Genomic DNA, 25615 nt, shown 5'->3' on the forward strand with positions numbered 1-25615 from the left:
CTTACCCTGTTCTCCTTCGTCTCTCCCTGTAGGAATGCTGATGGTCTGTATAGTGGTTGGTGCTCGAAAACTGGGGGTCAACCCAGACAACATTGCCACACCCATTGCAGCCAGCCTGGGAGACCTCATCACACTGTCCATTCTAGCTTTGCTTAGCAGCTTCTTCTATAGACACAAAGGTAGGGAGAGCTTCAGGGAAGAGGGGCCCTGGCTAGGTCACCAGCAAGGCTGAGCTGAGTGAGTACTCTGGCATCCAGCCATAGCATTCAAATCAGGTACTGTTCGCATAGGAAGGAACCTAGGGTAGGGTGTTGCAGAATCAGAGGTCCTCTTTTTATAGGAGAAAGTCTGAGGTCATTTAGCAGATCCAAAGTGTCCTGGAGAGACCTTAGTAGATATGTGATTGTTAATTTCCACTTTTAGGACAGAAATATGCAAGGAGAATACTTAGGGCCTAAGGCTGCTCTGGCCACTTAGATACGTGCTTCAGGGTTAAAACCAGTGGAGAACAGGTACATGCAGTGTGTACACCCTGAGCCTGCCCCTGGGAGGGTGGGGCCAAGATGCGAAGACAGTCCTAGAGAAAGTTGATGGTGTTCTATGCACATGTGAATGGTGAAAGTCACAGACAGAATACAAAGAAGGGAGTAAATTCAAAAGGTGCTTGAGTACACTGGACCCAGGGTAAGAGTGGACTATCCAGATGCCAGTCTTCACTAGCCTTGTACCCATTGGCAGTGATGACATGGTGACATGAGTAGCTACCAGGCTGACCTTGATCCATGCCCTGTGAGAGACATGGCAACAAGGACATCACCTTAAATGGCTCAGCCAGGAGAGGGATGGCGTCATGCACCTGCTCCAGCTTTCCATAGTCCCAGCTGTCACTAGCTGCTGCTGTGCACCTTGGGCAGCCACCTCTTCATGCTTTGGTTTGCTCCTGACATATGAGCAGGGTATGGAGAACATGAAATGAGATCTTGCAGGGGAACTGCTGTCACATGGTCACTGTCCTGTAGGGTACTTCTCCTTACAGTGGGCTGGCAGGACATTTATGTGTGGAAAGTAGCAAACAGCTGAGAAGCAGAGGTGAATTGAAGACAGAGCGGAGCTCTTCTAGTTGCTTAATGAGACAGTGAAGAATATTTGGATGGTATGATGGGCTTGTTCATCCCAAAAGATGAAGATAGAAGTGGCTCCTCAGACTTCCCTGTCCTTGGTTCCCTGCCTGCCTCTTGCCAGAGAAACCCAGGCCCAACCTGGCCAGGCCGAGCCTGGTGTGCTAGCCTTGGCCACATGAGCTGCAAGTATCTGCTTTCTATTTCAGACACCTGGTATCTGACACCACTGGTCTGCGTTGGCTTCATGGCTCTCATCCCCCTGTGGGTCCTCATTGCCAAGCAGAACCCCCCAGTCATGAAGATCCTAAAGTTTGGGTGGTTTCCAATCATTCTTGCCATGGTTATCAGCAGGTGAGCCTGAGTAAGACACACTGCAGTGCTTCTTCCTCTCCCCGCAAGAGCTTCAGTCTGTGGAGTGGCATGTAGCCTGGGCTCCCGTATTAATTCCCAGAACTGGAGAGTACCAGCTGTACTCTCAGCGAATCCTGGACCTCATTTATTTCATAGAAGCCACGCTATTTACAGTTGCCAGCACCAGAGACCAGACTGGCAGATCAGATACATCTTTTGGAGCCCCGGCAACTCACCACATTTAGTGCTGTGGGACACTGACTTCTCAGTCCAGGGCTGGGCCAGACCCCTGCTTAACTGCAGGGCCCCTTATTATAGACTAGGGTGATAAAGTTAACTCTGGTCAGTGTCCACAGCGTGGCTATTGGTGTGATCTGGAGGACTGTGGGGTTCCCTGTGGACTTTTAGAGTCTTTAGGGGAATCCAGGTCTGCTTCCTTCCAGCCCTACTTTTTTTTTTTGATACTGGGGATCAAACTCGGGACCTTGCGCTTGTGAGGCAGGTGCTGGAACCGCTAAGTCCCCGGCCCTCCACCCCTACTTTTAAGACCCCTTTCCTACAAGGAGCCTATGATGGGGCCACCACAGTCCATTCTGTCATGTCGTTTTAAACTGAATCTCAGGGAAAAGAGATTGTGGTCCAGGTATTTTTGCTTCCAAAAGGTTCCTGGGCTCCTATTCAAATTGACCTACCTTTCCCAGACTTCTCAGAAGTTCCAGGGGTGGGCAAACCTTTGCTAAACTACAGTGGCTGCTGGCAACAAGGTCTTGTTGCAGCAGTTCCTGAGAGCAGAACAGGACCAGGAAGTGATTCAGAGCCATGAAGTGATTCTGTGCAGGTTGTATTTCCTGTTGAAGCCCATCTCAGTCGTGGATGAGGAGCCATCCATTGAGGGAACTCAGCCAACTGAGTTGAGCTGAGTTGAGCCAACTTAGCCTCCCAAAGCCATGCATTTGTTTTGTAATGGGTTGTCATTATCTGATGGGCCTACTGGAACAGTCAAGACTCAAAATTGGGATGGGAAAACTGGGCACAGAGGATGTAGGAGAGTCCACTAGACTGCACCAGATGTTCTGTGTAGGGGAAAGCTGGGGCTGGGAGGGCACACCAATGGGATTGTCTGCATAGAGTAGACTGGCAGGGCCTCTCTGAGCGCCAGCTCTGCTCATTTGACTGTTGTCTCCTCTCTCCCCAGTTTTGGAGGGCTCATCCTGAGAAAAACCATTTCTAAGCCCCAGTACAAAGGCATGGCCATATTTACCCCTGTTGTGTGTGGTAGGTGTCTAACATGGTTTCCTTGGGGTCCCTGGCTTGGGTTCGTCCATCGGGTCCGGTTGGGCCTGAACATCAGTCCAGCACCAGCTTTCAGAGGCAGTTGCACAGCTGAGCCATGGGCATATTGCTGTCTTCTGGGCCGCTGGAGTTGGTTTGTCTCAGGTGAAAAGAGACCTGGGGGAGGAAGCCCTGCTCACTGTCTTCATGGGCACTGCCAAGACAGGAGCTTTCCTAACAGATAAATCCCAGGCCTAGAAGGCAGAGTTTAACCCTGGCTTTGTTGGCATCTGAAAACTGAATGTGGCCTCTCAGAACTGAGGTATTGGGCTCCTGTGGGTTTTTAAAGATCCACTGGTGCCCCTGAAACTCAGATATTTACAGATTCAAAGCTGAGTTTCTGTCTTCACCTTAAAAATGAAGGCTGAGACAATCCTGGGTTTATATTCTAGGCCTACCCTAACACAGGACCTGTGTTTCCAATTTGCCTCAATCCCTTACCACTCCCTGTTCCTTCCTGCATGTGACTCCATTCTTTTAATCACTTTTTTATACCCTATACCCTATGGGCATTTGAGTTGATGATCCTTCTTGGTTTGATGTCTGGTATCTCATGAAGCTCTGGAAACAGAACTTGCTAGTCAGTTGAAGAACAAAGCATACTAAATCATTCCCCTATTTGATTGGTTTGCAGGCTTTGGCCTTCTGGGACTGCAGAAATGGGCTTCACAGCCCCTTGGGCAGACCCTGAATATCCATAGCATCCCCTACCCTACCCTGAGGGTGATGATGCCTATGCTTCTTGGGTGGCAAGTAGGTCCCCCCTGCATGTTTCAACCTGGAAGAGCCCTGCAGTAACTGGACATAGTGAGGACAGCAGGAGATGGTGGGCAATATCTGTAGAATTCTTCAGATGTCAGTGACTCATCTGCCTTTGGGGGTCATTCAGACAACTTGAGTAGATTAAACAGGCCAGAGAGTAGCTGTATAGTAAGGAATGGTGGGGAGAGGGGCAAGCTGCAGATCTCAGTGCAAACGTGAAGGGAGTGGTGCCTGCCTGGTCAGCTCCAGCCAATTGTGGCTTGGTGGAAAAATAGATCCAAACTTGGCTTATTAAGAGAAGCCTGGAATCTGGATTAAAAGCATAATTTATAAATGTTGCCGATTAATTTGAGAGTTTCCCTAACTCTTTTAAAAATCACTTATGGGCCAACCAAAATAAATCTGCAGCCATCCTCTGCCTTCAGACTGTTCTTTGCACCCTCTGGAACTAGCCAGGTGGTTGGTCTCTGCTCTGGAAGTCACGGCGGCACATCCTGCTAAGAAAAGTTCTCCATGGGGCTGAGGACATAGAAAGGGGTCAAGCCTCTAACCAGTACCCAAGTCTATTGCCAGCAGAAGGAGCTCAGCATGGCCTCTGAGGGCTGGGCTATATGGCCTTGGTAGAGCTCAAAACCTTTTTCACACCTTTGGAAGCCAAAGCTTAGCAAGAATTCCAGGGAACAGACACACTTGTGGTCTTCTGGGGCTCCTGAATCTGCCTCTGGTCTTATCAGTGCCCCACACTCCATACATCTACTCATGACTCCTCAGCTCCCTGCATTCCTCACAGATAGCCCTCCATGCACATACCTAAAGCATCTATGATGTGGGCCTCTGTAATAACAGTGTGGGGTCCCCACGGAGGGACTTACCACACAGATTGAATCCCAGTAGTGAGAAATGACTTTGCCTAAAAATGCTGAGGCCACCAGCCATAAGAAGTGTTTTGCTTTGTCACACGTGATCACCTCTCCCTGTCTCCCTCCACTCTTAACCACTGTGCTCTCCCTGCCCTTCCCTTTCTTTCCCTCAGTGATTCTCATCTGTTGTCTGCTTCCTGTCCATTCCCATGGCCTTGTGGTCTAACATAGCTACCTGGAGTGGCTTGCTGAGCATTTATGTCTACTCTCCCCTCTCCCCATCCTCATTCCTTTCCAGTTTTTCCTCCCCTTATTTTACCTCCTTCCAGCCAACAAGTACGTACTGAGAACTGAGAGCCTGCTTTGTCAGTCACATTGCCCTCACTGTAAGAGGTGCCACAGCTGTCGAGGTGATACCTCGCTCACGAGGTCTGGGCCACTTTACTGGGTGCTAAACAAGATCAGGTGGGAGGGAAAGAGATGATATCAGATGCTGATTCAATCTAGGAAGGCTTCCTGGAGAAAGTGAGCTTACGATAAGAGAATTTAGAGAGTGGTATAAAGAATGAGAAACCACATTCTTTTTCTCTTTGCAGGTGTTGGTGGTAACCTGGTGGCCATTCAGTCCAGCCGGATATCCACTTACCTGCATATTTCGAGCACTCCTGGGGTCCTACCTCTCCAGATGAAAAAATTCTGGCCTAACCCATGTTCTATTTTTTGCACCTCAGGTGGGTCTGGTGTCTGCCACAGGCCATGTGGCCATTTCTTTAAACAAATAAAAATTTGTGTCATTTGAATCGGGTGTTTGCAGCAATGGCTGCCTGAGGCTGGTCCGACCTCAGCATAGATCACCTTCTAGGCCCCAGTTCCTCCTCTGAGGAACTTGACTACCCAGACCATCTTTCATTCATTCATTAAAATATCAAATGCCTACTAAATAAGGTGTCAGGTGATGATGGTAAAACAGAGACAGCTAATTTCTTGCCTTCATGGAGTATAAAGACTAGAAGAACAGATAAACATAAAACAAATGAGCTCATGATTACAAGTTGTGGTATGTTCCAAAAGACAAAAGCACAGTGTGCAATGAAAAAGAATCAGAGGATACAAGCAGGCTTAGGGTTAGAAGTCTCCTTTATGAGAATGAGCTGGGCTTTGTTGAGAAGAGGGGTCTTAGGGTAAAAGAAACAACCTGGGCAAAGGCCCAGAGGCAGGAAGGGACTTGACAAGTTTAAGCAACTAAAGAGCTTGTGACATCAGAGGATAATGAGCAGGAGAGGATGAAGGAAACTGAGGCCAGAGAGATAAGGAGAGAATGCTAGAGGGCCTTGAAGTTTGAGGAAAGAGATTGATTCTATTTTTGAGAACCACTGGAAGCCATTGGAGTCGTTTTATCTTTTCAGAATCAGATCTTTTTCCCAGTATATTTTCTCGAATCATGAAGTACCTTTATTCCTCTTTTAGGGAAACAATAGCACATTTCAGAAGGGTATTTTTGCTGGTAATTGTTTTTATTTCAACACTTGAAAAATTTGCCACTTCATTCTGACCCCCATGGTTCTGATGACAAATGTATTATCATTTGAATTGCCTTTGCTGCCCTATGAACTGCTTTTGCTGTTAAGCATAGTGGTGTTTCTCCCTTCCTTATTTTAAGACTTCTTTGGTTTCTAAGATGTTAGATTATGATATGGATTGATGAGGATTTCATAGGGTTAATTTTATTTGGTGTTTGGTAGCCTCCTTAGATAGGTACATTTATATCTTTTGTCATATTTGGGGAATCTTGCATCATTACTTCAAGTATTTTTTTTTTTAGCCCCATCCTCTTCTTTTGATATTTTACTGACATGAATGTTAGCTCTTTTGTTATTGTCCCACAACTTCTTTAGGCTCTGTTTAATTCTTTTCAATCAATTTTTTCTCCATTGTTTATAATGGCTAATTTCTGTAATTTTTTCCCATTAAGTTTATTGGTACATTTTAGGTATAAAATACAGTTTTCATCATTGGGATCTTGTACCATTAAATGAGTATCTTGGTTATTATTTTTTTCCCCTTCCCCTGCCCTCCCTTCACCCCCTCCACCCTTCCCTATTTGCAAAGACTTTGTTTCCATTTTTTCCTTTTCTCATATTTTTTCTTTTCCTTTCTTTCCTTTCCCCTACCCCTCCCACTTGCCCTGTTCCTTTAGACCTTTGCTTCCTATTACACAATATCAATTATACATTTTAAAAATTACAATATCAAGATCTAGGAGACATTACCACAGATTTTACAGAATTTAAAGGGATATAGAAAGCATATTTCAAAAATCTTTTTTGAAATAAATTTGACAACTTCTAAGAAGTACCTTGGAAGACAAATTAATGAAACTAACTCTGGAGGAAATATAAAATTTGAAACTGATAAATTATATCAAACATTTAAAGCAGAAAAAAGAAGGAACACTTCTCCCCACATTTTAGGAAATCAACATTGTGCTAATCCTAAAACTTGATAAAGATAATAGGAGAAAAAAGTATGAACATAGATAGAAATTTGTTTAACAAAACAAACTATTAGAAGTCAGATCTGTCAGTATGTAGAAAGTGGTTTTGTTATAGGGATGGCAGTGTTGGTTCAGCATTGGAAGATCCACCCCCAAAAGTCACCATTTTAACAGAGGAAAGGAAAAAGCCATATGATCCTGTCACTAGTTGGAGAAAAAGTATTGGACTAAATTCTACAGCTGTTCATGGTAAAAGCTATCAGGAGACTAGAAGTAGAACAGAACCTTCTCAACAGAACAAAGACATGTAGTCCATACTTCCAGCAAAAATGCCTTATATGAATGGAGAACATACAATGCTTTCTCCCTAAGGTAGGGAACAAGGGCAGATATGCCTACTCTTCATCTGTCCATTAAACTTTGAAACCTAGGCCTAAGCCAAAATAGTCTGGCAATAAAATGACACAACTAGGATAGGATTGGCAAGGTAGAAGCAAAATCTTTATATGTAGATGAAATGATCATCTACAGAGAAAATACTAAGAAATCTCTAGGAGGCCCTAGAACTTGTATTTGAATTTAGCAGGATTAGAAATCACAAGGTATATATAAAAATTCAGGTATATGTATACTTGCTATAAATGAAGAATTGGATATTGAAATTGAAAAGGTATGTAGGAGTACAAAGGACCTAGTAAAATAAAAAGAAAAAGAAAAAAAAACAGTGTTGGAAGATGTTTAGTACCTAATTTTAAGACTTCCTCTAAAGCTACAGTAATCAAGGCAGTGTTGGTATAAGGAAAGACATATAGATCATTGGAATAAAACAGAGAATCTAGAAATAGAACCACACATATATGGTCCACTGAGTTTTGAAAGATTATTTAACATTAACATTTATAGAATATAAACTCAATTCAAGAGCCAAGGAAGAGATAGTGTTTTCAGCAAATGGCACTAGAACACCTGGTATCCATATAAAAAAAATTAACCTCAACCCTTTATTTCCATACATAAAAATAACTTGAAAGGATCTATGAACCTAAATATGAAAGACTAAAACTATAAAACTTTAAGAAGAAATTATAAGGGAAAATGTTTATGAATTTAGGGTAGGCAAGAACTTCCTAGGATACAAAAAATGTGATGTATAAAAGAAAAAAAGTGATAAATGAGATTCCATCAAAATTTAGAACTTTAAATGACATCGTTAAAATGAAAAGTAGTCCTTAAACAGACCATATTTACAATGCATATAACCTATGACCAGAATATATAAAGAACACTTACAGTGTTGTGTCCAGATCACGAAGTCCCCAAAGACCACCAAGGAGCCGATTCCGATGTAAACACACGAGGGTTGTTTATTCAAGCTCGAGCAGGGGCACTCAACCGTCACCAATGCAGCGGATCAGGATTGAGAGCCCCGAATTCCAAATCAGCAGGGTTTTTATTGTGGCTACTGCAAGGTTTGGGGATGTTCCATTTAGCAGTTACATGATTGGTTGATATTTAGCAAGCATGGGGGTTGAGGGGTGGCTACATGTAGAGTTTATGGGAAAAAGGAACAATCAGCACATTGACAGAATGTTCTATAGATAATGGGCCCGGGAGCATCTGTTTTCTGGGCAGACAGAGGATTGAGTTAGGAGCTGTGTCTCTTTTTTAATCTGTTGTCCCACAGCAAGGACATTTTATCATTAGTTTATGGGCACAAAGGAGACTAGGGGAATAGTTGACTTCAGTGAAGTGGAATTTATGTCAAGGCCACTTTACTGTCTTATATTTAAGGTGGAGTCAAACTTTAAAATGGAGTTAGTTAAGTCTCACAACAGCTCATTAATAGATAACCCAATTAAAAAGTAGACCCAAAAAGATGATAAATAGCCAGTACAGCACAAGAAAAGGTGTGGAACACTAGAATCAGAAAAATACTAATCAGTACAATAACAAGATTGAGTTATACACTCATTAGGAAGATGAAGTTAAAAGTTTTAAAAGCCTTGCCATGACTTTTTCTTTTTGTTGGTTTCTCCCTCTTTGTGTTTAATTTGTCATGCCCAACGAATTCATTCTGCTGGGCTTCCTGGGTTTATGATCCACATTGTCTTTTCCTAGGATATTGTCTAAAATTTTTTGGAGTGCTGATTTGCTATTCATGAAGTTCCTGAGGTGCTCTTTATCATGAAAGTATCTTATTTCTCCATCAATTTTGAAAGATAGTTTTGTAGGGCACATCAATCTGGGTTGGAGGCTGTTTTCCTTTAGGGCTTGAAATACTTCACTCCAAGCTCTTCTTGCCTTGAGGGTTTGTGTTGAGAAGTCTGCTGTGATTCTGGAGGGCTTTCCTTTGTACGTGATTTGTTTCTTTTCTCTCACTACTTGCAGAATTTTGTTCTTCTGTTGGGTTTCTGGAATCCTAACAATTATATGCGTATGTGTAGACTTTTTTTGATCAAGGCTAGTTGGAGTCCTATATGCCTCACTTATCTGTATGTCAAGTTCTTTTCCCCTGCTTGGGAAGTTTCTTCCATCACTTCTCTTAACAGTTTTATTATGTCATCTGCACTCTCTCCTGTTTCTTCATTGACTCCAATCAGTCTTGTCATTCTTCTTTCCGTCATCTAGCAGCTGCTGGATTGGTTTCTCGTGGTCCCTTAAAATTTTAAAGCAATTTTTCTTTTCCTCCTCACTAATTGCAATCTTTTCTTCTATATCTGAAATTCTGTCCTCACATTGGTTCATTCTGCTGTGTAGACTTTCAATGGAGTTTTTAATCTCCTGGAAATCTGTTTGCATCTGTTTTATGGATTCCATTTGTTTCCTATGTTGGGATTCTGTCATGTTCCTCAGATCCTCTATTTTTTTTTTTATTTGTGTCCTCTCTAGATTTATTAATCATGTCTTGCAACATGAGCACAATCTTTGCTGTTATCTGAGTAATTATTTCTGATTTCATTTTTCCCAGCTCCTCTTTTGTTGCCAGTTCAGGAAGTCCAGGTGGTTGAGTATCAGATTATTCCTTCTCATTTCCCTTTGGGGTTGCTGTAGGTGATCTGGAAGTCTGTTTTTGAGGCTTGTTTACGTGTCTTCTCATTTCCACGGTGTGTGTGGGGGGTGCTGTGGCTAGCGCCCACAAGGCTCACCTCCTCTGCCCTGGGAACAGTGGAATGGTGGCCGGGGAGCCTCCTCCTGGGCGCTGGGATTGGCTCATCTCCTCTGCCCTGGAAGGGGTGGAATGGCTGCTGGACTAATTTATGTAATTTTTTAATTCAAGTTCACTGATTCTTTCCTCTGCTCCTCTTCTGCTGTTCTGTCTATTCAGTGACTTATTTGTTTTTTCCAATTATTTTTTTTAACTTCTAAATTTTCTATTTGACTCTTTATATCTTCGCTTTCTTTTCTGTGACTTTGTTTTTTTCAGTTATTTTAAGTGTGTTTGGGATTTTGTTTTCAAGCATGTTTATAATGGCTTCTTTAACATGATCCTGCTAGCTTAAACCCTTGGTGTTACATACATGACTGTCCCATTAGATAGTTTGTACCACTTGTGGTACAAATGGATCTAAGCACTATTATCAGTCTCTTTATTAATAAAATTAACAAAAAGCTACCCAATAGGATAGTCATTCATGTATCACCAGTGGTTCAAGCCACCTGGCAGCAGACATACAAACTGTGGCCCCATCTGGAATGTGTTAAGGTTGTTTGTAGGTAATTCTGACATCTGTGTCATCTCAGTTTGTTGTCTGTTGGGTTATTATTATTCATCTCCATTGAAATTTTGCTTGCTCTTAGTATGATGTGATTTTAGGTTGAATCTGGATATTTTGGATAAAACTATGGATCTTATTTAAATCTTGTTTTAGCTCACCTGGGAGAAGCACCTTGTTTCTGCCAGGACATATGTGAGTTCAGGTCCCTTGCTGGCCCATGCTGGCTGGGAAGGAGGGGGATAATTTGTTACTGCTCCTCACATGCCCATAACTGACACAGTGAGGATGAATTTTCTGACTCTCCACTCTTCCTTCTCTCTGCCAACTTAGCCACAGAGAGGAAAGCCGCATGAAGAGGAAATCCAGATACTGCCGTCAGCCTTTGCTATGGGAGTAGGGCTGCAGCTTTTCGTATAGTGTTTGGCCAGATAATAGTAGTTACTGTCTAAAAGTTCTCTCCTTTGCTAGGCTACACTTTTCTTCACCCTTGGCTGAAATGAGCAGATATTTGTTGAAACTGTCTACTACCATTGGCATTTCTGGACTGCCAAATTTTCTAGGACCCAGTCAGAGATACACAAGACCAAATTTAAAAAAAAATCTCCAGAGAACTTGCATCATGTTGCTTATTGGGTCCTGAAGCCACTAGCTAGCTTCCCTTTTCCCTCTGTCTTTCAGAATTTTTGTTTGTTTCATATATTGTGCAGAATTTTTAGTTGCATTTAGTGGGATAGATAGGAAGAGGAAGATGTGCCTGTCCCATCTTGTCCAAAAAATGAAATCCCAGTTATCCAATTACCCTTTCTTTCTTGGTTTGGTGTTTGTTTGTTTGTTTGTTTGTTTGTTTGTTTTTGCCCAGGCTGAGTTTGTAGGCTGCAGTGCTGTTTCTCCCTCAGCCTCTCAGGTTGCTTGGATTACAAATGCACAGCACAGGCTGTACCTGGCTCCCATTTTTTTTTTTCTAACTTGTCATTTACATGTAGAAAACCTATTTTTTTGTTGTTATTTATGCTCTAAGTAATTTAGTGAATTCTTACTGTTTATATATTGGTTCTCGATAGGTTTTCTTGAGTCATCATGCCACTGCCTCATACTTCATGCACTACACTACAGGCTGTTTTACTTATTTGGGGGGACCTTTTCAAACATTTTTTTCTTTTGTGGTGCTGGGAATAGAATCCAGGGCCTCAAATGCTAGGCAGGTGCTCTACCACTGAGCTACACCCTACCCCTTAAGAAAGAATCTTTTTATTCATTGTCTGTCTCTTCTCATTGTGAATAGATTTTGGTGCTCTTACACATTCTTATCCTTTCTCTGTTATGTGATTTTTTTTTTTTGGTACTGGGTATCGAACTTAGGACCTTGCACTTGTGAGACAGGCGGCAGAACCACTGAGCTAAATCCCTGGCTCTTACCCTTTTTCTGTATATTGTCTTATGGTAGACATTTTAGCTTTTAAGCTACATATGATTTTTCCCTTCCTTTTCCTTATTTTGTTGATATACATTATATTAACTATGAGGTGAATGGAAACTTATTATTGAAACTCTATTTCTGTTGGAGAAATCAGTCACAGTCATGTGTTGTAGCTTAACATGTTCATGATGGGGCTGTAATTGCTATGTCTCACTGCTGGGTGGCTTAAATCACTGATGGTGTATATACATGACTGTTCCATCAGGCAGCTTTTTATTAATTTGACTAGTAAAATGACTGATAAAAGTGATTAGATCCATTTGTACCACCAGTGGTATAAGCCAGTGGAAATGTGTTAAAACACTGCTTGTATTGAACAAGGGTGAACCACATCCATTGGAAAGTCTTAAACTCATAGAGCAGAGGAAACTCCGGGGCTCACTAGCGCTCTCAACTGTGCTGTCAAGGCCCCAGAGGCTTAGTAAAAAGAGGCTGCCTGAGGTGTCCCATGAGAATTTTTCCCTCCCTGGTGAGGGAATGTGGGAACACCTGTTGATATCTGCAAGCTCTTTTCTACTCTGAACTCCTCACATATTCTCTTCCTTCTACCCAGAATCCTCACCTCTGCATTATATCTCAGCTTAAATATCATCTCCCTGAGAGATATTCTGACCTCCAGGATCTCACCCCCACTCATGTATACATTGTGTCCTGTCATGTCCCCATTCTCCATAGTACTTGTCACAGTTTGAAATAACCTTTCTTATTTGTTTCTGTTTACTTGAATATTATCTCTCTTCCCAAAAATGTCAGCTGCATACATGTAATAGTGCTTACAAGACCTTGCGGTGGGGAGGGGGGGCAATGCTCCTCAAAAGACTGCACATGCTCTGATCAGATGCAGGACACAGAAATTTACACGATTGGCCTACAGTGGCCACCCACAGAGTCCAATGTAGAAGAGTGCAAAAGATCTGGATCCAAAGGATCCAGCCAAAGGCCTGGTGCCCACAACAGTGTCCTGTATGAGTCTATCTGTGCTAGGAGGTCAAAGGGTCAGTGCAGAAAGAGACATGACTGAATTCTCATCTGCTAGAATATGTCACATAGTAGGTGCTTAGTAACACTTGTAGGGTGAATAGATGAATGTGGAAGTCTTATTGAGGATGGTCACATGCCAAGGTAGCCCTTGCTTCTAGGAAAGTCATGCAGTGTTCTTGATTCTATTTTTTTCCAGAAATTAATTCCAAGTCAGCCCGAGTCCTGCTCTTTCTGGTGGTCCCAGGCCACCTGATTTTCTTCTATATGATCTACCTGGTGGAAGGTCAGTCGGTGACCAACAGCAAGACCTTTATGTTGCTGTATCTGCTAGCAGGCCTGATCCAGGTAAGGAAGACTGCAGCAGCAAAGGGGCAGCCTTCATTGGGTCACTCGGCTGGCAAGCATTGTCTCCTATCCTAGAGGAGGTGGAAGAGGCTGGGAAAGGGGTTCCCCTTTTCCAGAGACCCAGTCAACTTGTTCAAACCATGTGGCCTGGTCTAGACACAGAGGGCATAGCATACACTACATACCTCATCCAACGTGCTGTATGTACAATGGACTGCACACTTCACAGTGTACCTGGTCTACTGCACTCTGTGTGCCCCTCACTCATCAGAGCAGCTGCCTGAGGATGCAGTGTGTTCCTGTGGAGCAGGCTGATGAGTGGTCCAGTGATCCATGGCATCACAGAGGGTGGGTGGGCAGGGACAACGCTCCTGCCGGAATGCCACTAAAAGGCACACATAGTCTTTGTTCAAGGCTAGATGGTGATGAGGTTGGTGGTGAAGGAGATTAAACTAGCACCTGCTTCACAGTGGCATTCAGCAGATTGCTAGGACTCCAACTGGGTGATGTCCCCAGGGGCCTGGGGCTTCTGCAGGGAGGTCTCTGGGCACTGATGGGCAATTCTTTGAAGGTGTCACTAGTACCAGGGACTGGGCATTTTCTAACCTCCCCAAGTTTATGGCATTTGCAATTTTAGCATGATCCTGACCCCGAAAGGTAGGCTTGGGCAAGTCCAAGCAAATGTCCTGAGTAGCTATAGCTAATAGTTCCAGTTAGTGAGAAAGGAAACTGGATGAAGTTCCGAGGTGCCATTGGACCCAACCAAGACTGTGTGGACCTCCCTTGACAGCTTCAGGAATGGCTCACTGACCAAAGCTCTAGGGAAGAGGGGCTCAAGCAAATACCAAGTCTCAGCAAGGTCCTAGGAGTGGAGCCTGGTAAAACAGAGGGTGTCTCAGTGGGTGATTGGCAGCAGGTCTCTGGCACTTTGGGAGGCTAGGAAAGGGACCTTTCTTAGTCCATTTTGTGATGCCGAGTAACTTTCCAAGAAAAGAGTTCTCATAGTTCTTGTGGCTGGCTGAAGTATCAAAACAGTATGGTACTGGCATTTGATGAGGGCCCCTGGCTATGACATGTTATGGAGAAGAAGTGAACAAGGAACCAGCTGTGTTCTGAAAGGGCACAAGTGTGAGTGAGGAAGCAAGAGAGCAGGGAGGGGCCAGGCCCATTTTATAACAGCCCACTAATCCAGTCCCAGGGGACCCAACCCACTCCCTCCAGACAGTTCTAATCCATTCATGACCTAATCTTCCACTAGGCCCTACCTCTTAAAGATTCTACCACATCAAGTGCCACACTGGGGGCCAAGTTTCTAGCACATGTCCAAGCCAAAGCAGACCCCAAGAGAAGCTTCAGGAAGGAGACTGGCTGGGGCTGAGGTGTCTGCTCTGGTGTCTGCCCTAGAAACTCAGTTGGTGTTTCTTGGCTCTAATTAGCCTACTGACTTGGTCTTTTGTGTCTTCTTGCTCTTATGACAGGTAATAATTTTGCTGTACCTGGCAGAAGTGATGGTTCGGTCGACCTGGCACCAGGCCCTGGATCCTGACAACCACTGCATTCCATACCTTACTGGGCTGGGGGACCTGCTAGGAACTGGCCTCCTGGCGCTCTGCTTCCTTATCAACTGGGTACTGAGGGGCAAAGCAGAGCTGGATGGCATCTCAGAACTGGCCCCTGGACCTCCGTGACTGATCCCAGCAGCTCCTGTGGCTCATAATTGTCCCTCACAACAGGGTACAGAATGCGGTCTCTCCCTTGCTGGTCCTCAGGATGGTTGACAGCCTGCCTCTGCATTGGCCTCTGCAGTGGCTAAACACACTCACATAAACCTTGACTTGGGTTGGTAGCTGAGCCCTGAGATCAGGAGCCTTGTTTGTGAGTGTATGAATGTGTGTTTGCGCATGTGTAAGCAAAGCAGAGTGTTCTGGCCTGAAGACAGCTCAGGAAAAGGTGAGTCTAGTGTGCTTTGGCAGGTGTGCATGCCTTGGTTCATGCCTGTGCAGCCAAGATTCAGATAGAGCAAGAGGGAGCTCCTTTGTGTCCCCAAGACTCAGGATTACACTGTAGGCTTAACTGCTGTCTTCACTAGGTTCCAGCTCGATGGGCCACACTCCTGGTGGCCGTACAAATGTGTGTACCCTCTGTGAGCCAGGCTTTACATTCCTCTCCTTTGCTCTCAGCATTTAAGTTTGTTGCTGCTTTCTTTTTATTTGCCTTTTTTTTTTTAAAGCACAACCTTCTATTTAGGTTTCAGTGATCAGAGAAGTGTAAAATAAAACATGATATTGTACTTGGCCTTTTGCATCCTTAAACATATTTAATACAACCAGGAGACTTGGGACCTCCAAGAAAAAACCCTGGCATTTCTGTAGTGTGGTATTTGTCAATCTGTGGTCTCCAGCCTAGAAGCATTGACATCACTAGAAAATTTGTAAAAGTGCAAGTTATTAACCCTACTCCACCCCAAGATATGCCAACTCTCAGGTCATTCTCATGCACACTCTGGAGAATCACTGCTCCAGAACTTTGTCCTTTTCTATGTATTATTTATTTCTAATTGACACATAGTATTTGTACATATTTATGAGGAACAGTATGATTTTGGTTCATGTCATCCTTTTTTTTAAAAAAAGTATGCTTATTTCCTATTACTTATTAACACCTGGTAACAACTTTAGCCATGGTTTGGCCTGAGGATTATTATCTTCTTATGGCAAAACAGGCATCTGTTCATTCAGATATCTTAATTCTCCCAAGGCCTTATGGCTGGTGAATGGTGGATTTAAACCTAGGCAGTCTAACTTAGACCCAACCAAGCTATGTGTGTAGTAAAGGGGTTTGATCAAGAAGGGAAAGAGTTTTCATCTGAAGCTGAGATTCAGGCATGAGTAGGAGGAAATCAAGTATTACTTGAGGAGGCCTAGGGAGAGGGAGAAGGTGGAAATTACAGCATTTAAGGAGATGGACTTTATTATAGGTAAGGGCGAGGTAGAGCAGTGGGCCCAGGGATGAAGCTTGAGTTCCTGAAACATTTACTGACCAGTTAGAAGAGATTGATCCTGCAATGGGAAGGCAGAGAAGAGATTATGAAAAAAGCAAAGAACCAGAAGAGTATTATGTTCTGGAGACCAAAGAGGAAGGGTTTATGGAAAGAGAATTATTGAGATCTAAGCTACTGAGGTCATAAGGATGTTTGTTGAATTAAGGACAAGGGGTTCCTTGCTGAAAACTATTGAGGAAGACTTATAGACCAAGAGGCATATTAGGGAGGGATGAGCCATGAGCTAGACATTATAAAATGGAAAGAAGTATTTTAGTATGTTTGACCCTGCAAGGAAGGAGAGAACTTGGGTAGTATAAGGAATTGTGTCAGAACTGAGACTGTCACTTTCTGTTCTACCATGAAGGTTTGAGACCCACCCATTGATTTTTTCAGTGGCCTCCTAACCACAAAATACAAGAATTTGGTTGACAAGGTTTCCTTGATTTCTCTTTGATTTTGATCTTTTATCCCTGACACTTGGAATCTCTCATACATAGATCTTGTAGGAAGTGACACAGTTGCTAGAAACTGAATCTGTTTTCTGAAGCCAAAGGCAGACTATCAGGAGAAGCTTTCAGGGACTCTTTCCTAATATAGAAATTTCTGCCTGATGTTTTCTATTGTTCAGGAAAACTGGTTCTAAAATAGTGTTAGATGGGTCTGGGCAAGAGTTAGGGCTAAAAATAAAGTAGGGATGGGGATTAAAATCCCGAGGGTTGGATCCTGCTGCAGGAATAAAGTCAACTTCTGGGATGAATTCAGCTAGAGCCGAGGTCATGGGTCAATACATCTGTAAGACTGAGGGCACCTGCAGGTGAATCTAGTTCCTTGGTTGAGAAAATCATTCTGCTAGCATGGGATCAACTTCTGTGGCAGGCTGAGGTCAGTATTGGGCATGAATTTTTATTTGAGGAAAAGTAATCACGAGTATCGATACAGCTTTAACTTTGAAATCATCAAGGATGAATCTGTGTGCAGATTTGAGATATCAGCTGTGCTGATGAGGTTAGCAGAATTATCCCTGATGCAAGGCTGAAGCCAGCACATGGGATGAATTTTTCTATCTGGGTAAGGTAATCACACATATGCAGCTAAAAGTACTGAGAGCCTCATCGGGAAGGAATCCATAGATCATAAGGATGAATATTACAGTAGGATTGAAATCAGTATCTGGTTGAATCCAACTGCAGTTATCAGGATTAAAACTACAACTAACTGTGAGGTAATCATCAAGTGTAAACCCAGCTCTGGGTCTGGGTACCTCATCTGAGATGAATCTTGACTGAAGTCAATGTGTGGTGGAGCTCATAGTTTGGCTTTTAGGAGTAAGGGATAGGAAGTGGATCTGAACCCAGATTATCAAGGAAGATAAACTGAAGGTTAAGTTTGAACTCAAGATTCAATTTATTAGACATCACTAACAACTTGCTCTGGATGGTAGGGCCAAGTAAAAGTTCTGAATCAAGGTGAAAGTCGAGGTGAGGTAGGAGATTAGGGTGAGGTAAACTAGACAACCAACCAGGAAAAATATTTCAGCAGTCATAAAACTCATGGCTAACCAGTTGAGCAAGATGTTTCCTAAAAAAGAGAAGGCATGTGTAGAACATGGAACCTAAGATAACTGCAAGTTTACAGCTCCTCAGTACTGTTCACAGGACTAATCAGAAAATGCTATTCTTAATCCCTTGCTTACATATAGGTACAATCAATCAAAAGATACTGTTCCTCATGGATCCTTCATTTGTATTTCACAAAAAGGACTGTAAGTTTTTCAGTTTGTAAAGTAGCCAGGCCTGATGCCACTCATCTGTAATCCCAGCACTCAGGAGGCTGAGGCAGGAGCATTTAAGGCCAGGCTGAACTACATAGTGAGACTATCTTAAAAAAACAAAACAAAACCAGGTCAGGGATTTAGCTCAGTGGCACCATGCCTGCCTTGAAAGCCCAAGGTCCTGAGTTCCATCCTGGTACCAAAACAAAACAAAATAAACAAAACCAGAAATTGTTAAATAGAAGACATCTCAAGATTCAACAGAGTTAGGGCCCTTATAACTAATCTTTTATCTCGCACTATTTGAAACATTTGACTTGAAAAGGATGGAAGCAACCTGACTCCACTGCACACCATCAAGAAGGACTTCTATGGGGAGGAAGGAGGCACAGATGCTGAAATGGTCAGTGGAAGACTCGGGCCCAGCCCCAAGGCAATTTCCTGCCCACCCAGAAGCAGTTACAGGGAAAGCATTCCATCTGGAGAATGTTTCCTTCTTTCTACTTCAAACCTGCCTGTAGGGACAACCCCATTGCCATATCCCACACACCCAGGCCTGAGTGTGGTTTCAAAGGTTATAATCCTAGCCTCTCTCTTCCCACCTAGCAAGAGTCTTGTTTTGCCCTGAGATGCTTCCAGGTCAGTCCCTCATATGGGTCCTGGCTCCAAGTCCATTTCTGGCTAAAATGGCTCAGAGGTCCATCTCACCTTGGTTCCTGTAGTGGAGGCTACCTGCTGCCTAGTTTTCCTTTTTTATTCAGTACTGGGACTGAGCCCATGTCCTTAGTCTGAGCTATGCAGCTGCATCTCCAGACCTTTTTATTTTTTGATACAAAAGTCTCAATAAAGTCTCTGTGTAGCATTGGCTTACGTCTTCCTTTTTAAAACCCTCCTTGTCTTCTCTCTCCACTCCATACCCTTGCAAGTCCCCACTGTAGAAGTGGATTCTCACCCTGTGTCCCCAATCTCCCCCTCAGGGAAGGCGATCTTGGGAGATGAGTCTGGTCCTGGGATCCTGCAGCCCAGACTCATCTCTGGAGATGCCCTATCCTTGGCCCCCTGGGCCTGCCATTCTCTAAGCCTTGCTTGTCAGTCACCATCTCGGGGAGGTCCCTGACCCCAGGCTGGGGGAAGTGACACACCTTTGCTGTGACACCTCAAGTTCTGCCCAAATCCCAACTCACCTAGTGTGCCTGCCAGGGTCTGTTTCATTTTTGATGCTTCACTGGAAAGTGTGTCCTTCCTGGACAGTGGATATTTTTATGTGAATGTTGAGATGAGCTGTACAAAGAGGAGAAAAGAGACAGAGAAACTCAGCAAGGGAGAGATAAGAAGGTAAAATCAAAGGTGAAGGGATGGTTGCAATAGATTTACAATAGTTCAATAAAAATGTGAAAGAGAATGGCCTGGGAAAGAAGTAGAGAAAAAATTTTAAAAGGGGGAGGTCAGCAGAGAGGTAGAGGAAGGCAGAAAAAAGAGGTGGCCTTGACCAGAAGTAGTACTACCAGGAACAAAGATAACTAAAAACCCATTAGATGCTGATGGTTAATGCAATCTTGCTGGCAATTAAGTTTCAAAAAAGAAATTTTGAGGACATTCAGACTACAGCAACTATAATCTTATTTTTCAGTGAAGATCAGTAACAAAAGTTTGCATGGGGCTTGAGGATTTAGGTCAGTGGCATTGTGCCTGCCTAGCAAGCTCAAGGTTTCCATCCCTGATACCAAAAAAAAAAAAAAAGCTTAGATGGGCCTAGCTGAAATTTACATTCTTTTTACCCTGAACCAGACATAATTTCTTTTCCTGGTGCTCAGGATTGAACCTAGGGCCTTGTGCATTGGGCAAGTATAGTCCCATAGGACTGCTTTTTTTTTTTTTTTTTTGCCTCATGTCTCTTGCTAATTTGCATAAATACTATCTTAAAAAAACAAAGCTTGGGGCCGGGGATTTAGCTTAGTAGTTCTGCTGCCTGCCTCGAAACCACAAGGTCCTGAGTTTGATTCCTGGTACCAAAAAAAAAAAAAGCTTGTTTAAAAGTAAGCTTAGCTTACAGTGATAGATTTAAATGAGAGAAGCTTTATTATGTCACATGTATAATGCAAAACAGTGCTTACCACATTGCCTGTATCTTTTAAGATGAAAGATTTGAAAACATTACATGCTTGCATTGTAGTAATAATGATGGCACACTGAAATACTGCATTTAGGGCTGGAGATGTAGCTCAGTGGTAAAGCATTTACCTAGCATTGGAGAGGCTCTGGGTCCCATTTCTGCTTGCAAAACAGGCATGCAGATACAAAGAAAAAGACACCCACCTCCATTTAAAAGGCGTGGACAAACAGAAATGAGTCTTTCTGATAGCATTCCATGAGAAGGAACCCCCAGGCCATATTTTAATATCTGTATTTACTAAAGTGGCTTTCAGTGACTTCATGAATTACTTGGTAAAATCTCGACCTTTGTGTAAAAGAATGTATATTTCATCTTGATTATGAAAGGCTCCAGAAAATGACATCAACAAAATTTCTTCTTAAGAAGTTAGTCTAGCCTGATGTGGTGGCCCATGCCTGTAATGCCAGCCCTTGGGAGGCTGAGGTTCGAGGATTGCTGTGAGTTTAAGGCCAGTCTGAATTACATAGTGAGACCCTGTCTCAAAAAAAAAAAAAATTTTATATTGAAGGGAGTTTTTTTCTTAATTTTAGAGCAAAGGAACTATTAAAATTCTAATCTAAAGTCTAGGTTTAATTTTTTCTTGGAGAGGAGAGTTGTATCTAAAACTTTCAAGAACATTATTAAATGGAAATGTTTTCACTTAGGAAGTTATGGCAATGTTACTGGGTTGTGGGGTGCTGAAGTATCCTTCTAGAGGTGGTCTCCAGGTTCTTTCTGTCCTGACCTTAGACTTGGTCAAGACAGGCACAAAAGGTATTCAGGCTTTACATTCATTAAAGGTATGAAAAGAAAAGAACCAGGCTCTTAGTGCAAGTTTAGGCCACGTAAATGTAGGAAAATAAGCACATTCTACAGGATGAGTGCGGACCACTGTGAAAGAGAGAACACAGTGGCCAAGAGCCCAGTGGAGACACTCCTCAGGCTGACATCTGGTCTAGACTGTTCTATCAAAAAACCCGCTTGGGTTCTTGCAAAAAGAGTTGAAAATAGCACTCTCTGACTGGTTCCACGTGAAGGGCTTTGGGAACTGTTCTGTGCACGTGTCTCGGAACATTATAATTGACAGTTCATGCCCACTTCACTGGCTACTTTGCCATGCTCTTAATTTCCTGCCTCGTTAGTGTATTTCCAATGTGCTTTTGCACTTTAATAATTTATCAGCTTCTCAGAATATTTGGAATCTATAAATAGGAAAACAGTACATTTAATATATTCCATATGCCAAGCACTAGGCTGAGTACTTCACATGGATGTGTTACTCCTCATAATCTAATGAGATGCTCATATTTTAAAAACATTATTGAGATATGTTATATATATTAAATGGATCCATTTTAATTGTGAGGCAATGCATTTAGTGATGTATACATCCCTGCAACTCCCACAAGAATGAAAGAATATTTTTATCATTGCAAAATATTTGTTGTGTCCCTTTTCAGCCAAGCCTTGTCCCTACCCCAGCCCTTGGAAACTACCTATGTGCTGTTACTATAATTTTGCATTTGTATGTAGCCTTTCATATCTGGCTTTTTTCACTTAGCATAATGCTTTGAGATTACTTCATGTTGTCGCACAGATCAGTAAATTCATTTCTTTTCATTGCTGAGCAATATTCCATTGTAAAGATGCACCACAGTATGTCTATCCACTCATTAATTGATGGACATTTCAATTTTTTCCTATTATGGATAAAGCTGCTTTGAACATTAATGCAAAATTTTTGGTATGAATGTGTTTGTTTCTTAAGAGAAGTATTATATTTTATAGTGGTTATACCATATTAAATTCCCCGAAACAATATATAAATTTCTTTTCATCCTTGCTGTTTGTTCTTTTTTTGGTCTTCTAAATTTTGGCCACTAGAGTGTGTAGTCATATCTTTTTTTTTACTCACTGAGACAGGGTTCACTAAGTAGCTAAGTTGCCAAGGCTGGGGTCAAACTTGCAATCCTTCTGCCTCAGCCTCCTAGAATGCTGAGATTACAGATGTTGTCATATCCTATTGTGGTTTTCACTTGCATTTCCTTTATATGGTAGTTTCCAGTATGACAGCCATTGATCCTTCCTGATATTCATACCTTTGTGTAGTCTGTGTAGTCCAATCCCATAATACAGTATATGGATAAACTGTGTAACCAAAAGGCTATTGCAATGACAACTGAGTTTCTTTTGAGGCAAGTCATAATGGACATTGTAGTTTCTGTCTGCTTTTCTTATAAATTGTTCCATCTGGGAAAACTCAGTTGCTATATCATGAGGAAACTCAGGCAGCACTATGAAGAGGTCCATGTAGTAAAAAACTGAGGTCACCTGCCAATAGCTAGTACTAATTTGCCAGGCATGGGAGTGAGCCATCTTGGAAGTGGATCTTCCAGTCTCAATCATATTTTAAGATATGGCCCAGGCCAACATCTTTACTGCAACCTCATGAGAATCCCTGACACTGGGCCATGCAGCTGAAGCACTCCCAGAATCTTGACCCACAGAAACTATGAGGTAATAAAAGTTTTTTGTTTTAAACTGCTAATTTTTTTATTCAGAAACAGATATAGATTTTGGTACTTGGAGATAGAGTGCTGTTCTGACTCCTGAACTATGGGAGTACCTTGGTACCAGGAAGTAGGTGGAAGGGCTGTGAGGGGAACATTACTAAAATCTATTAATACAATGGTGATGGCCTTTGAGAAGCCCACCAATGAGCGGTTATAGGAAAAATATAGTAGGCAGAATTCTCAGATGACCCTCAAAATTTCTGCCTCTAATGTATGCATTTTATGTAATCACTCCCTTTGAGTATGAGCAGGACCTTACTATGATGCAACATTACTATCATGAATATACTGCATTCTATGACAAAAGAAATTCTGCTGATGTACGTAAGGTTAACTTTGAGTTAATCAAAGGACACTATCCTGGGTGAGCCACACTGAATTACATGAGCCCTTCAAAGAGACAAAGAGCAGAAGCAAAGATTCTCCTGCTGACCTTGAGGAAGGGAACTATCATGGTGTCAGGGAAAGGGTTAGAAATAAGAGACAGCAAAATGCAGGTGTTTGCTGAAATGACCTTGGCTGCTGCCTTTCTTCAGAGGCTATCTCCTGAGAAAGGAAGGTATGGAGATAACTATTGACACCCAATGGCCCAACCATTCCCAGGCTCTAGTCAAGGCTGGGAACGATTCCTTCTAGCCACTCAGGTCTGTTGACACCAAGCCACTTTTGTCTGAACACAGCACTTAAGAAACTGAAAAAATAGATGTGGTGTGACCTTTTCTCTCTTCCCTGCCAAAGGGTCGGTCTCATGCAAGATCCTTTCCCAGAGGATTCCCCTTCATCCTTGGTGCTGTCTCCTGCCTCATTGTGCAGTAATGTATTATTTGACTATACTCATATCTGCTGTACTTTTATAATAAACTTTCATCTTTTAAAAATCATTACACGGCTCTTCTCTGTTTATGCGGATCTGAATCTCAAACTTCTGTGGCCACATATATGTGACTCCTTGCTGCCACATATGGTTGGAGAGAGCCTATGGCAGAGGATATGTGGCAGGCAGCTGAGGACTAATGTTTTGCAGGCAGCATAAAGAAAAGTGTTCTGGTAGAGGAAGCATATGGGAAAAATGAGGAGACAGTGTCTCACGATGAGTAGAGAACTCAATCTTAGAGAAGTTATACATAAATCAAGTAGGTGATAACTCAGAACTTGAATCTCATCTGACACCTAAAGCTATTCTGCTATTCATTTCCAAATGATTTTATCTATGAAAGAATACAGTTTGTAGCAGTGTTATGCAAGATGGATTGAAGAAAGTCCAGATAAGAGCCTGCTAAGGCTATTACAAGTGTTTTGAGAAAAGATGATGAATCCACTAAGCAGATTTCCAGTCTTGTCTCTAATGTGTTTACTGTAATTTTGGATTGGTAGTTTAACTTCTTGGATCATCAGGGTCCTCTGTGAAATGTGGATGATAATGGTGCTTATCTTATAGGGTTGATGTGAAGATTAAGTGAGAAAATGTCCATCAGTCACCTAGCATCACATCTGAGATATAGAGGGCTCCTAATATATACGGAAAGTGAGAAGAGATATATTTAGTAAACAAAGACAGGTCCACTCCAGGAAACTTTTATTAGGTACTTAATAACATGGACTTTGAGACGTATGTATAGATACAACAGCCAACATGATGAAGCAGTAAATAAGTAAATTTAAAAAATTATTCTATTTTATTTTTTACACATAGTAATTATACATATTTATGAGGGTACAGTGTGATAATTGAATACATGCACACAATGCATCATAGTCAAATAAGAGTAGTTAGCATTTCCATCTTAAACTTTTATTATTTCTCTTGGGAACTTTCAAACTCTTCTAGTTCTTTTAAAAACCTGTAACAAATTGTAAACTATAGTTATCCTACTATGCTGTACAACACTAGGACGTATTCCTCCTCCTAATCCAAGGCCTTGGACATGATGGGCACTCATCCACTGCTGGTCCACAGCCCCGGTCCCTATCTAACTGTATTTTTTGTTTTGTTTTTTTGGTACTGGGGATCGAACTCGGAACCTTGCGCTTGAGAGGGAGGCACCAGAACCATTGAGCTAAATCCCCGGGCCTATCTAACTGTATTTTTGAGCCTGACTATCTAACCTCCTTCTGTCGCCTCCCTCCTCCCTTTTCTATCCTCTAATAACCACCATTCTACTCTCTTGAACAAGTAGTTTTAAGTGCAATAAATACCAGTAAGGAGAAGTGAATGATGCTAATTTTTAGGTCAAGTAAGGAAACTTAGGCAATATTTTTGTCTATTTTTAATAATGATAAGTTAATGTAACTAATTATGACTGAATTGTCTAATAATTTCTGTAATATAAATTCAGACAAAACTTGTAGAGCTAATACCAAGATAATACCGAAACGAAATAAACTATTTGGATTTTTAATAGAAAACCACAGGTCTCACCTCTTGAAACTAAACCTGCCCCTTCAGCGTCCCTCGTTCCAGAACAGTCACCAGGGTCCTTCTTTCGAGATGTGGTTCAGGATGGCCTTGAACTCGCTAAGTAGCCCAGGTTGGTCTCGAGCTTGTTGTAATCCTCCTGCCTCTGTTTCCCTAGCGATGGGATTACAGGCATGTGCCACCACGCCGAGTTAGAGTTCCTCGTTTTGAATTCACCTTGC

The 25615-nt window shown here is 42.4% G+C and overlaps 1 protein-coding gene and 2 long non-coding RNA genes across 15 annotated transcripts in view; 1 reads left to right on the top strand and 2 right to left on the bottom strand.

The window, feature by feature from the left end:
- Positions 1-8730, bottom strand: part of LOC147826347 (uncharacterized) — a 122700-nt gene extending 113970 nt beyond the window's left edge. Inside the window, exon 1 of the long non-coding RNA XR_015439138.1 lies at positions 8211-8730. This is a non-coding gene — a long non-coding RNA (uncharacterized LOC147826347). The remainder of the gene's footprint in view (positions 1-8210) is intronic.
- The window catches only part of Slc41a3 (solute carrier family 41 member 3), a 54414-nt gene extending 38680 nt beyond the window's left edge, over positions 1-15734 (top strand). For 10 of the 13 annotated variants that reach the window (XM_004854164.4, XM_004854165.4, XM_087181328.1 and 7 more), the window contains 6 exons: positions 33-179; positions 1328-1472; positions 2668-2747; positions 5023-5157; positions 13291-13439; positions 14918-15734. In XM_004854164.4, the coding sequence (XP_004854221.1) occupies positions 33-179; positions 1328-1472; positions 2668-2747; positions 5023-5157; positions 13291-13439; positions 14918-15127 (866 nt within the window). In that variant the 3' untranslated portion in view covers positions 15128-15734. The remainder of the gene's footprint in view (positions 1-32; positions 180-1327; positions 1473-2667; positions 2748-5022; positions 5158-13290; positions 13440-14917) is intronic. The other 3 variants (XM_004854167.4, XM_087181330.1, XM_087181331.1) reach the window with 1 other exon arrangement.
- An 8553-nt stretch (positions 15735-24287) lies between these two features.
- On the bottom strand, positions 24288-25576 carry LOC147826348 (uncharacterized). The gene is made up of 2 exons (XR_015439139.1): positions 25398-25576; positions 24288-24819 (listed from the first exon to the last, which is right to left on the bottom strand). It is a non-coding gene; the product is annotated as an uncharacterized LOC147826348 (long non-coding RNA).
- Positions 25577-25615: the final 39 nt, after the last annotated feature.

The sequence above is a fragment of the Heterocephalus glaber genome, unplaced genomic scaffold (assembly GCF_053883595.1).
Source record: "Heterocephalus glaber isolate CG9 unplaced genomic scaffold, H.glaber_assembly_v1.0 deba00001472, whole genome shotgun sequence".
Taxonomy (NCBI): domain Eukaryota; kingdom Metazoa; phylum Chordata; class Mammalia; order Rodentia; family Bathyergidae; genus Heterocephalus; species Heterocephalus glaber.